Source organism: Peromyscus eremicus, chromosome 4 (assembly GCF_949786415.1).
Source record: "Peromyscus eremicus chromosome 4, PerEre_H2_v1, whole genome shotgun sequence".
In the NCBI taxonomy this organism is placed as follows: Eukaryota; Metazoa; Chordata; class Mammalia; order Rodentia; family Cricetidae; genus Peromyscus; species Peromyscus eremicus.
Genome location: NC_081419.1, coordinates 67,855,739 through 67,869,557, shown reverse-complemented (window position 1 = coordinate 67,869,557; position 13,819 = coordinate 67,855,739). Strand labels below are relative to the sequence as shown.

At 51.3% G+C, this 13,819-nt stretch overlaps 1 protein-coding gene across 1 annotated transcript in view; it reads left to right on the top strand.

Annotated features, from left to right (window-relative positions):
* Creb3l1 (cAMP responsive element binding protein 3 like 1) overlaps nucleotides 1-13,819 on the top strand; it is a 41,545-nt gene that overhangs the window by 11,426 nt on the left and 16,300 nt on the right. The window contains exon 2 of the mRNA XM_059260952.1: nucleotides 10,810-11,038. Within this exon, the coding sequence (XP_059116935.1) occupies nucleotides 10,810-11,038 (229 nt within the window). The remainder of the gene's footprint in view (nucleotides 1-10,809; nucleotides 11,039-13,819) is intronic.

Sequence of the window (13,819 nt, the reverse complement as noted above, 5' to 3'; positions counted from 1 at the left end):
GAGAGGGTCAGAGAGATGCCAGGCTCCCCAGAAAAGGATGAGGAAGGGCAGGGGGTGGGGCCGCTGAGGGGTGGGGGTGGTGAGGGAAGCTGAGAGGTAGTTTCCAGCTCAGCACATTCCTGAGACATCTGGCTGAGCTGGAAGAGCCCCAGCTGGCCCGAGAGCTGCTCCAGTTTCTTTATTCTGATGTCAGGCAGGACCCAGCACTCCCCACCCCTCACAGAGTCCTACTGGCCTGGAGTCCGTGGCACTGAGTTCTGGAACCCCTCTGACCCAAGTCCCAAGCACTCAGAGGCCAAGAAAGTCCCCTGGTGCAATAGAGGACAGAGGTGGCCTGACTAGGGTGCTAGAGGGGGCCAATGGGGAAGGCTGAGGACTTGCCCAATGGACTGATTGCAGAAAGTCCTTCCCTGGACTCACGGCAGGCCCTCCCTTCTCCTCGGGAGGAAGATACAGATGGATACTGCTGCACTGGGTGGCTTGCCTTGCTCAGGGTGTGTGACCCTGAGCAAACCCTCTCCATCCCTGGCCCTCCATTTCCTTCACCTGCCACGGCTACATTGAATGAGCACCTTCTGTATGCCCTGCACTGTTGAAAACCCTTTACAAATGTTTTCTCCTTCTAACAACCCGGTGCTGTAGGTAAAAGTACCCCCGCTTCATAGCTGAGACCAAGGCCTAGAGAGGTTAAGTACCTGGCACAGGCTACCAGCACATAGCAGATAAGGTCTGTCTGTCCCCCTGTTCAAAAGCCCTGAAGTACGTCACCCCCACAATAATAGTAGGCAGGCCTTATGGTGCTTCAGATTACGATTTCTCTTGGCTGGAGCGGTGCTCTTCAAGAAGGACAAGGGTAGGCATTAGTCACACACTGGGTGGGGAAAGAAGGCAGGGAGGCTGGCTAGGATGCATCTGATGGGTCAGGAGTCTCCCCTTGAAGGCCTAGAGAGAGGCAGAACCCCGACACTGAAGCCATAGCCTGATCCCCAGGGGAACCCGGGGGTCCCACACCTTCCCAGAAGGAAGGGAGGGTATAAGGGGAGAAAATGCCACTTGTTCCAAAAATAAAACTTGAGGACAACTCAGACAGGCTGGGCCTTGAGGAAGCCAGAAGCTGAAGAGTGAGTGTGCCGAGGAGGGGGAAGAGGCCAGGAGAATTGCAGCCAGAGCCAAGAGCTAGGCTCCAGCCTAGAAGGTCTTCCAGCTGGTCAGGACCCAAATAAGAGCAGATCCGGCTAGCTGACCAGCAGGCTCCATATGTATTCATAGACCTGGCCTGCACCCGAGGGCTGCCCCAACACTGAGTGGCTCTGTGCACCCTACGTAACTCATCTGTCTTGGCTTAAACACAAAAAGGCCTTAGGCAGAACAACATGAAAAATGTGTATAGCACACACACACACACACACACACACACACACACACACACACACACACCCCGTTCCCCCAGGGAGGAACCCAAGGAGGGAGTCAGGCCAGTGGAAACTCTGCCTGGAGCAGGAGCGGACTGGCAGCAGAGTAGAATTCAGGACACTCATTCCTGGATGCTCTACTGTGGAAGAAGGGGCCTCAGTCCATTAGCTCGTTGACACATGCCTTCATTCACCCACTCAGCCAGTCTCCAAATGCCCGAGTTCTACCTGAGCATGCAAGGCATTGGATACACCAGAAAGAACGGAGCCCAGCAGACTGGGCACAGCACCCCATGCCTGTAATCCCAACACTTGGGCGGCTAATGCGGGAGGATTGCAAGTTTGAGGTCATCCTGGGCTACAGAGCAAGACTTGGTCTGAAAAGGGAGTGGGGGAAGACACAGCTAATCAGAGGCCACATGAATGGATCACTCCAAGCTCCCCTGTGGAATCTAGACTCTATTCCAGGGGCACTTGGGAGTTATGGATGGATATTGAGCAGGGAAATGACATAGTTGTTTTAGGGTGCAGGAGATCACAACGCTAGAAAGTGATCACACTTCCAAACATGGACCTACCTTCATAAAACGGGTAGTCACACCATGTCAGAAAGCCTTTCTAGAATGGGAAGCAGGCCTGCTTGCTCATCTCTCAGTCTGCAGAGCTGAACACAGTAAGTGTTCAGGAAAGGCAAATGTGTGCGTGGCAGATAATGAGGGTGACTGCTTGCCTTTCTTCTCCAGAGGTCCCCAGTGCCAGCCCAGGCCCTTGGTGTCAGTGTCCTGAGCTGTCCCGAAGGCCTTCCTCTAGCTAGTGCATATGGACCAGCCTCTCCAGCAGCCAGACCATGAGTTGCCATCCCTCAGTGATGCCAGTCACAGCTAATCTGAGCCCTGGGCAGTGGCACTCACTGCCATAGCCTCCTCCTGCCCAGATGGTGCCTGGCACCCACCTCAGAGTTGGGGCAGAGCAAGGGGCTGACAAGGGCTGACAGTCCCTTGTCAGATGACTGGGACGCTGAGGGACCTGCGGCCTGACCAGGGCAGGGTTACTGGAGGGAAAAGTAGATGACTAGACTACCAGGCTGGGGACTGCAGAGGTGGTAGATGCCCTTCCAGGACCTTGCTTGGCATAGAAATCGCCTGCAGCGGGTGCCAGCTTAGCCACTCTCCTCTTTTTCCAGCACACACTGGCACGAAAAAAAGCTGCAGACTCCACAACAGCCGCTCCCCCAATCCCAGCTGTTACTGTCCCAGCCCCAAACAAGGCTGGGACTCCCAAATCTTCTCTCACTTGGGCTCACGTGATTCAGTCATCTCAGGCATGTGGCTTAGTGCTTTTAGGCCTGAGAGCATGTGAGATGTTGCATGTGGCCATGTGTCTATGTGAGCCTGTATGGGATGACTTCACATGTGTGTGTTTCTTATTGTTTTGGTTTTTGAGCTAGGTCCCTATGTAACCCTGGCTGACCCCAAACTCACAGAGACCCACCTGCCTCTGCCTCCCAAGTGCTGGGATTAAAGGCGTGTGCCGCCACACCTAGTCTTCGGTGGTTTTGTGGTACTGGTGATTGCCCAGGGTCTCGTGCACACTTAAAGGCTCTAACTGTGAGACTGATCCCCAGCACTCTGAATCGCTGCCCATCTGATCCCATCTGATAAATGTCTTCCTTGGGCTTCTGTTACTGCCTGACAGTGTACACCTATGTAAACTGGGGTGTGGGTGGCGGTAGTGTGCATATGATAGACCCTGTGCAAGATAAATCTCAATGGCTCAGTTGCGGGGGTGAGGTGGTCTGTATCCCTCACTGTGTCATCTCAGAGAGATGGAGATTCCCCGGGTGGAAGGTCCCCCCTCTCCAGCCCAGGTCTGTGTTACAGTGTACACATGTACAGGTGTACACGGGTATATGCGTGCACTCACGGAAGCATTCCTGTTTATTTGCACTTAGGTTGTGTGGTTAAGCCTAGATCTAGAAGACAAGTTCTTAGTCTTTCAGGGTCCCCCAAGACCTGGATGGTGATGCTTAAGGACAAAGAGATCTGCGGACAACTGAGGACCCAGGAGCCCACTCCCCCTCTCTGTAGTCTTGGTCGTGTGCCCCCTCACCCAACTCCCACCCGCACTGGACACCGCAGTGACTCACAGCGGTAGACTTTGGGCTTGAAATGAAGGCAATTATCTAGTGGTCACCAGGCAAGTAACCGTCCGGGAATGTATGGGTCAGTGTGTTAGGGGACGAGAGGCATCTGCTGCAGCCCTTCCGGGGAAGACAAAGAGGGAGATGTGAGAGAAGTCTCCTCCCATCTCTTCCCAGAGCTCACTCTCTCAGAAAGAATGTTCGCTGGGGATTTCCCCCACCCCTGATCCCAGAGCTCGGTCTGGACCAATTTAGGTCTCCCCCACCCAGTACAGACTGAATCTGTCTGGGCCAGGGATTTGGGGCAGAAACCAGGGCAGGGGTGCAGGCGTCAGAGGATGAGGGGCTTGGGGGGAGGGGCAAACAAGTGGCAGTTAGCACGCATACTCCAGCCAGCTGCTGAGCCCAGATATTTTCTCTGCCTGCACTGACCCCTGTGGAAAGGTTAAGGAGAGGGTCGCAGTAAGGACCAAGTGTTTATTCTGTACAACCCTGGGAAAGACCCCTCTCACACCAGGGGCTGGTGCCTTGCGGTCCCTCGGTGCCACCCTATGCTAAGATTACAGGAAGAGGGGGTGGGGCAGAGCTAGAAGTGAGTTGCTCCCTCTCCATTCGCCTCTCGTCACGGGTGGCCACGCGACTGGTTAGGGTCTCCAAACACCGCAGAATTGCCATCTCAGCTCTGCCCCAATCACAGACCAAGCCCAGGCTGTACTTCCCCACCTCCCCGCAAGCTTCCCGGTCTCGAACCCGGCTCTGCGCAGCTGCGCTCTGGGCCAGGCGGGCGGTGGCTCGCGGTCTCCTCTCATTGGCCAGAAGCTCCCCCGCTTTCACCAATGAGCAAGCAAGATTCCTGAGAGGGGCGGGGCCCAGCCGGCCAGTTTAGCCACGTAACTGCGGGGCAAGCTGGACCCCTTATCCACCCCTAGAATTTAAAGGGTGGGCGGCTGAGCTGTGGGGCCAAGGGGAGGCGCAGCAGCCGGGGAGGCGGGGTGCCGGCTTGAGAGCCGGAGGGCTGGGGACCTCTCCTTCCAGAGAGTGGAGCCGGCGCCGGCTGCGCGTGGCGGCCGAGAAGGAGCTGATATTGGCACAAGTGTAGGAAAAAAGTCTTTACGGAGGAGGGAAATGTCTCCTTCTCTGGCTTCCCACCCCCGTTGCCTGTGTGAGAAGGCACCCCTGAAGGCTGCCCACCCTAACAGACCCTCTATGAACTCCTAGCCACCAGCCTTTCTCTCCCCCAGCTCCACCCCCAATTTCCATCAGACAGCCTAAATCTGATTTTTGTGTGTCTGTGTGAGCTGGAAGGGGGTGCTGGATAGCAGGGGACAGCGATCAGGGCCAGAGCCTGGGGAGGTCTGAAGTCTCTAGAGAGAGCTTTACGGGGATGGAGGGAGGTGAGTAGAGAACACAAGGGAAACCCCCTTCCCCTCTGCGCAATCCCAGAGCTGCGGAGAGCCCCGCCCGAAATATTGACTACTCGCTGTGTGACTGTGGGTAAACGGCTTGCTCTCTCTGGACCTTAGCTTTTCTCATTAGTAAAATGGGTTGAGGAGCATAGACCATTAATTTTTTCAGGTTCCTGCTGTCTCGAACCATAACTGATCTGCATGTCCGAGAGGCCAGACATTAGATAGAAAGAGCCTACAGTATTCAGTGAGCAGCTACTGGTGGCACCGCTCCCATGAGAGGCAGATGAAGCTAGGTGCGATGTGACACGACCACCATCCAACCAGCACTCCAGGAACCCCGGGCAAGGAGGACTGAACGAGGGAGCGTCCTCCACCCCACCCTGCCTGCCCCTTGGCCGCCCTCCTCTTCCACTTGGCTCCCACCGCTCGGGAAGCTCTAGCCTGCTGAGCTTTGGCTGCTGTTTCTAGCAGGTGGGGTGGGGGGCGCCTCATAACACCCGGCCAACTGAGGCCCCTTAGCAAGTTCCTTTGGGCATCCCCAAAATGGGTCATTCTCGTTCGTCTTCCTGAAACTGGAAACTTCATGGACCCCTATTCCAGACTGGAGGGTGCTGGCTCTCCTTTCCCAGGCCCCCGGGGAAGGGGCTTGGCAAATCCTTATCGCCTGCGGAGCAGCTGCTGGAGAAATACTGTCGCCGCTGACTCACGGCTCTTCCAGCTCTGCGCAACCCCCTCCCCTGGGCCTCACCGCCGCCTTGGAGAGAGCCCTCCCCCACCCCGACACACACACACACACACACACACACACACACACACACACACACACACACACACACACACACACACAGAGTTCTGCTGGAAGGAAGCGCCCCCAGCTGGGCTCGCCTGGTTCTGCCGCGGACGTGGACCGATCAGTGCTGGCTGAGGATGATGGCAGTTGGTGAGGAGGGTGCACCTCTGAAGCCTTTCTGTCTGGATTCTCGGTTGATGGAGAGACTTGTTCAGCACCTGAGGTCCTTTGCACCGCGCCACCCAGGCGCTCCTGAACAGCGAATCCATTAGCGGCCTTGCTCTGAGATGCAAGGCTCTGCCCTTGCACCCCTACGGAATGAGTATCTAGCAGGTGAACTGGGCACAGATCTGCCTCCGGGAGTACACAGTCTGGCAGCAGTCAGGCTATTTCCAAACAGGGAGAGGTGTGTGGTGACTGGAGAAGGTCTGGACAGTGAGGGACCATGGACACTTTCTGGTTCTGTCTGGCTCCCGGGCCCCAGATTCCCTATCAGTCAAATACAAATACCTTTGCTTCTTGGGGAATGGTGGGTGCTGCGTAATGAAATGATGCAGGGGCTGGGGGCGTGGCTCGGCTGGTAAGGGCGGCTGCCTAGAATGCATAAGGCCTTGGGCTCCAACCCCAGTACCTCTTGGAGGCAAGAGGATCAGAAATTCAAGGTCATCATAGTTACAGAGAGGGTGGGGGATATATGAAAGCACTTTGGAATATTTAAATAAAAACAAAAATATAAAATAATGATGATGATTCCTGGGAGAACAGAAGTGGGACCCCTAGAGTAGACCAGTGGCGTCTCTGGACTCACTCTGTCCTCGAGTCTCTCATCACACTTGTTCAGAGGGGAAACTCAAACCACCTCCCTCTAGAGATTCCAGGCTCATGCCCAGAGTTTAGGGGTTTCTGTTTTCATGGTAATAACTACAACTGTTGGGCACTTATTACCCACCAAGTGCTGTTCTGAGTGCTTCGTGTATATTCACTCATTTTATTTTCATAATCATATGAGGTGAATACTAAGCATGTGACCAACACTTGATCCCCATGGCAATGCAATGGGGTAGGAACTGTATTTTCTACTTCTGGATGAGGAAACGGAGACACAGAAAAGTTAAACAATTCAGCAAGTAATGGAGCTAAGAGTTGAAAACAAAGTCGGGCGGTGGTGGCGCGCGCCTTTAATCCCAGCAGAGCCAGGTGGATCTCTGTGAGTTCAAGGCCAGCCTGGTCTACAGAGTGAGATCCAGGACAGGCACCAAAACTACACAGAGAAACCCTGTCTTGAAAAACCAAAACTAAAACAAACAAACAAACAAAAAAGAGTTGAAAACAAGTCTACACAGTTGCAGCCCTTGCTCAAACCCTGCTTATCTGGTGGCTTATCCTGAAGCAGAAGGCATTGCTTACCCCTGCCTCCTGGGGACAGTCTCCTAACAGTTCAGGACACAGAAAGCTAATGACTCTGGACATGGAGCCAATCCCACAGAGCCAGCATTGCATTGACCAGGTGGCAATACAGAGCCTGAAGCAACCCCAACGCAGTCTCATTCACCCCATCTGCAAAAGCACTCGTGAACAGTGGTAACAGTGTGTTGCACGTCTATGACTCTTTAAGGGGGAAAAAGCACCTACTATGTGTTGACCCTGGGGTGTTTTATTGATGATATGACCTTTTATTGATTTATGGCAGTTTGAGGGACTGTCCAAAACCTTTACTCATATGTGGCTTAATCTCAGCAATAACCTTAGCAAATGGAAGTACTATCAGCCCCACTCTATACAGAGGAGGTTAAAACACAGGTTAGTTAGTTTTCCCACAATCACTATCAGAATTTTTGTTCATTTATTTCTGAGAAGGGGATTTGATATCTCTATCAAGTATATGCATAGCTGAGATTAATATTTCACCGGGTTTTTTACTTCAGTATGTGTGATGCATTCTGATATTTTCTACTTATTTTGTATTTTATTCTGTGCTATTTTTTTTCTTAAATTCTGGTCATAAATGCCCACATGGACGGGTGCCAGCTTATATCATTTAGATCTTATAAAGCACTTGCTTAGCATACATAACACCCAGATGAAAAGAAAAACCATGCTTTCACCTGTATGTAGAAGCTTTAAAAGCTGATTGGTGGAAGCAGAAAGCAGAATAGTGGTTGCCAGGGGCTGGAACTGGCAGGGAAGTAGGGGCTGGGGAGAGTGGGCCCTGGGGACAGGGATGCAGTGGCAAAGGAGTGGGAGCTAATGCCTCGTAGCACGGTGGGGTGGCTGTGGTTGACAACGATTAATTATATACAACAAACTAGCTAGCAGACAGCATTTTCAATGCTCCACATAAAGGATACCTGTTTTAAGGTGATGGATATGCCCCATTAGCCCAATCTGCACATTGTGCATGGACACATGTAATGAAATGTCAAAGTCTGCCCCATAGACATGTACAATTATTGTGTGTCAAGGAAATTTTCCCAGTGTATTTTTTAAGATTTGGCCATGACCCACTAAATTGATTTCATAACCATTAGTGAGTCACCACTTGCCCTTACACAGGCTGAGTCAATAGTGGGAAGGGTCACGGCCAGGACTCAAACCTCAGTGAGGTGGCTCCACAGCCTGAAGCCTTGGGATAAAGAACAGCTTGGGCAGGCATGGTAGAGGCCTGATACTCTGAAACTCAGGACGCTCAGACGGGAAGATCATGAGTTTGAAGCTAGCCTGGACTACATAACAAGACCCTGTCTAAAAAAAAAAAAAGCAGACAGGAGGGCTGGAGAGAGAGCTCAGCAGTTAAAAGCCCTTGTTGCTCTTGCAGAGGACCTACATTCGATTCTCAGCACCCACATGGGAGCTAGCAACCATCTGTAACTCCAGTTTCGGGGATCCCAAGCCCTCTTCTGGTACCCACTTCAAGGGCACCAGGCATGTACAGAGTGCACATAATAATGCAGGCAAAGCACTTATATACATAAACTAACTTACATAAAAAGAAAAAGCAGGCAGGTAGTGGGTTGGGGAATAATAACTCAGTTGCCTCAACCAGAAAGGCTTGAGTCCCGAACCCCTGGCTAGGGGTGTTGAGAGAATGAGGAGATGACAGACACACAGACAGGGAAGCTGGGAGGGATCAGGAAAGGTTCTGTTCCCATTGCTGCCATAACCTGAAATCTCAGTGCGGTTATTATGCACAGCACGGGGGGGGGGGGGGGGGCAGCTAGCTGGGTAAGAGGGCTCCGTGGGTCTCTGCAGGGAGCAGTCTCAGACTGTACACATCAGGAGGAGGAAACTGCACACACTGATCAATAACCCATAAACTCTCATACTTGGACTCCCAAGAAAATCTTTGCCAATTCTCCTGAGCCTTTGTCAATTGTCCCGTGGGTCTCAGGTCTTGAAGTCCTTGGCATGGGTATGCCCGGCCAAAATGCACATTCACTTGGGACTTCACTCACTCAAGGTTCTCTCTACTCCCTCCCTCAGTCAGTAAAATTCATGAGGATCTGAGTTAGATCCCTTGGACTCCCTCAAAGGGGGCAAGGTAGCTCATGCCTATAATCTCAGAGTGGAGCAGAGAGGGGGGCGGGCAGAGAGAGGAGAATTCCAGCAGGCTAACTAGCCTAGCCCACCTGGTGAGTCCCCAGGCCTGTATCGAAAATCCAGGTGGTAGGAAAGGCTGGAAATAGGCCTCAGCAGGTAAGGCCACTGTCTGTTCTTGCAGAGGACTCTAGTTTGATTTCCAGTACTCATAAGTGGGCTCCCAATCCTGTAACTCCAGTTCCAGGGGACCAGATGCCCTCTTCAGACTCCATGGGAAACAGACATACATGAGGTACACAGACATACATGTGGGCAAAACACTTATACATAGAAATAAAAACAAAGAAACAATTTTTTTTTTTTTTTTTTTTTGGTTTTTCGAGACAGGGTTTCTCTGTGTAGCTTTGTGCCTTTCCTGGAATTCGCTTTGGAGACCAGGTTGGCCTCAAACTCACAGAGATCCGCCTGCCTCTGCCTCCCGAGTGCAAAGAAACAATTTTAATCAAGGTGGATGGCACTGCAGGATTCCAAGGTTTCCTGTGCCAGGCAGCAAGACTTGGGCTCTTGCCACATTACCTCTGCTGCCTGAGCCTATTTTCCAATCCACCCACGTCCTTCACAGGCATTATTTGTGACTTTTGTCCTGTCTGTGTGTGTGTGTGTGTGTGTGTGTGTTCGTGCACGCGTGCCAGAGGTCAACCTGGTTTCTCAGATTCCATCCACTTTGATTTCTAAAGAAGATTCATTTATTTTTATGTAATATGTATGAGTGTTTTGCTTGCATGTCTGTACGTACACCATATGTGTGCTTGGTGCCTATGGATCAGGAGAAGGCATCAGATTCCATGGAACTGGAGCTACAGATGGTTGTGAGCCTGGGTTCTCTGCAAGAGCAGCAAGTGTTCTTAACTGCTCGTCCACCTCTCCAGACCCTAATTTAAAAAAAAATAAATACAAATTCTGAAGGTGGGGAGGTTGGTGAGATTATTCTGTGAGTAAAGGCACTTGTCTCAAGTGCCTAGCAGCCTGAATTGCCTCCTCCAACCCCACACAAAGATGGAAGAATAGAAAACCCCACAAAGTTATCCTCTGACCTCCACATGTATGCTGTGGCTTACACACACACACACACACACACACACACACACACACACACAGATGATGATGATGATGATGATGATGATGATGATGATGATGATAAAAAATTTTGAGACAGTGTCTCTCTACATAGCCCGGGCTGTCCTGGAACTCGCTCTGTAGACAAGTCTGACCTCAAACTCACAAAGATCCGCCTGCCTCTGCCTCCTGAGTGCTGGGATTAAAGGGGTGTATGACCATGCACAGCAACAAAGAATTTAGGAAGAAGAAGAAACAGTGAGAGCTGGAGTTGGTGAAGCTGGTCATGGGGAGGGTGGCAGTGGCAGATGGTGTGAATGGCGGGGAGAAAAAACATGAGGTGACTGTCACAGCAGCACCTGTACCCCTCTCCAAGCCAAACTGAGTTTCCTCCGCCCTCCCCAGCACTTCCCAGATCACCTGGACCATTTTGTGGAGAACATGGAGGACTTCTCCAATGACCTGTTCAGCAGCTTCTTTGATGACCCTGTGCTGGATGAGAAGAGCCCTCTGCTGGACATGGAACTGGACTCCCCTGCTCCAGGCATCCAGGCTGAGCACAGCTACTCCCTGAGTGGGGATTCTGCACCCCAGAGTCCCCTTGTGCCCATCAAGATGGAGGACACCACCCAAGGTAAGATGTGCAAGGGCCCAGGAGGGAGGAAGCTTCTTGGGGGTGGGGGGAGGACGGGACTCTACAGGCTGAGACTCCCTGGGCATCTGCCCACAAAACCCGTCCAACAGCTCCTGGCCTTTTGGCTTCCCCTGAAATCAAAACCATTTGGCCACATCTCAAAGGGTGTGCCCTGACTTCAGTAAACAAGCAGATCACACAGAGTGGTCCTTAGGCTGCGATGTCACTGACAGCCTGTTACAAATGCAGAGCCTGGAGCTGCTGGAGGTGGCTTACAGGAATGTGCCCACCACTCAAGCATGAGACCTGAGTCTGAGTCTCCAGCAACCACATAAAAACTGGGTAGTGGTGGGTTCTGTAACCATAGGGCAGGTGCATGGAGGGGAAGAATAAACTGGGAGACAGGTAGATCCTGGAAACCTGCTTACCTGGAAACATCTTAACTGAAACAGAGAACTCCAGGTTCAGTGAGAGACTGGGCCTCAAACAGTGATTTGGAGCTCGGTAGAGGAAGACATCTAACATCCACCCACCTCTGCCCTCCACAGGCACAAACACACACACACCTGAGCATGCACCTGTGTCCCCTCCCATACGCATCCACACACATCAAATAAAATCACATCTGGCTGTAGTGATGCACATCTTTCATCTCAGCATTCAGGATGGAGAGATAGTCAGATCTCTGAGAATTGGAGGCCAGCCTGGGCTACAAAGTAAGTTCCCAGACAGCTAGAGCTACATAGAGAGACCCTGTCTTAAAAAATAAATAAATAAACAAACCATAATAATAATAATAAATGCCCAGCTGCAGCCAGTCCAGCATGGTAATGCACACTGGTAACCTAGCACTCGGGGCTGGGTGGGTGGATGGTAAGTCTGAGGCCAGTCTGGGCTGCATAGTGAGACCTTCTCTCCAAACACACAAACTATGAACAACAAATGAGGGCTGGCCAGCTCAGCCACTCCTCCTGGTTGAGAGCACTGGCCGCTCTTCCAGAGGTCCTGAGTTTAATTCGCAGCAACCACATGGTGGCTTACAACCATGTATAATGAGATCCAAAGCCCTCCTCAGTCGAGCAGACAAACTTGCAGGCAGAGCACTCACACATAAATAAATCAATATTTTTAAATGAAATTCAGTTACACAGGAGACTGAAATGGGAGGATAGAAAGTTCAAAGTCAACCTGGGTAACTTAGTGAGATCCTGTCTCAAAAATTTACAAAAGGAAAAAGAGACTAGCGTTCAGTGCAGTCATGGTCGGTCCATGGCTTCTACTGTGCAGGACACACTAGGTTCAATTCTAAACAAACAAAAATCCAAACTGCAGCACCCACTCAGCCCTGCTGAGTCTGAACCCCTGTAGCTAGGACCCAGCATATCAGGGGCTGCTGAGAACCACTGCCTTAGAGCACACAGTGGAGGTTACTAAATAATAGACGAGGTTAGGCGTGATGGTGCACACCTGTGACCCCAGCACTTGAGAAGCTGAGGGAAGGTGGATCGTGAGCCTGAGGCCAGACTGGCTACCTAGCAAGTTCCAGGACAGCCCTGGATTACAACATAGACCAACCTCAAAATAATAACCACAGCTACAAAAATCATCACCCTAAATATGGACAGATTACAGAGAATCTAGAACCTCCCATCTCCTTATACCGACATCCTCCAAAATACCTCTAAGGAGCCCTATTCCAATTATTGCTCCTGAAGTGGGGCTCAGTGTAGCAACCCTCTCTTCCAACTCCTATCTTCAAAGTGAACAGCCCCCTGCCTCCAAATTTCTCCTCCAAGGTAATCACACTGTGCCCCACCCCCAAAATACCTCTTATCTGGTCATTTCCTCTAAGACAGGAAATCTTGGTCCTGTCATTTTTGGCTAAATAATCACACAGACCTGTCTCTTGTTTTTGTTTTGTTTTGTTTGTTTGTTTTTGGTTTTGTTTTGTTTGTTTTTTTTTCCTTCAAACATTTATTTATTATGTATACAATGTTCTGTCTGCATGTATCCCATCCCTTTGGGCCAGAAGAGGGCACCAGATCTCATTGAAGATGGTTGTGAGCCACCATGTGGTTGTTGGGAATTGAACTCAGGACCCCTGGAAGAGTAGCCAGTGATCTTAACCGCTGAGCCATCTCTCCAGCCCCTGAAAGTCTTTTTTAAAAGATGAAAATAATATATACCTGAGAGTTCTGGACAGGATTGAAAAAAAGTGTCCATAAAGCTCCCAGCTCTAGGCCTAGCATGGGATATATATCAGCAACCGGCCACTGGTACATTAAAAGTACTATTAATTCCAGGAGTGGCTAGAGCAGTCAATGGAATTTGTTCATTTTCTCTTCCAGAGGTCAGTGGCTTTGAGCATGAGTTCTTGATTGTCACATCTATGAAATGGGGAGAAAGTGGTGCCTCCCCAGAGTCGTAGCTCATGAGCATTGGGGTCTTAGTCTGTATTGTGCTGCAGAGGCTCCCCAGGAGTGACAGGTCTTTGCCTTCCCTGCCAAGAAGGCAGGGACACCTTCTAAAGTCTTAGGAGGGCCCATGGCTTGGGACTGCTGAGGTCCCAGCTGCTCACCACACTTCAGCACCTGCCAAGTTCCTGGACCTCTGTGAGGTCTCCGACTCCAGCCTGGGAAGAGCTGGGATATGATGCAGACCCTTCTCATCCCATGATAGTCTCCATCCACCCTGCTCGCTGGCTCAGCAACTCCTCAGCCGCCCAGGTCTATTTTTAAAGCAATTTGTCTGTGGCCCTTTGCGGGGGCAGCTTCCCGAACG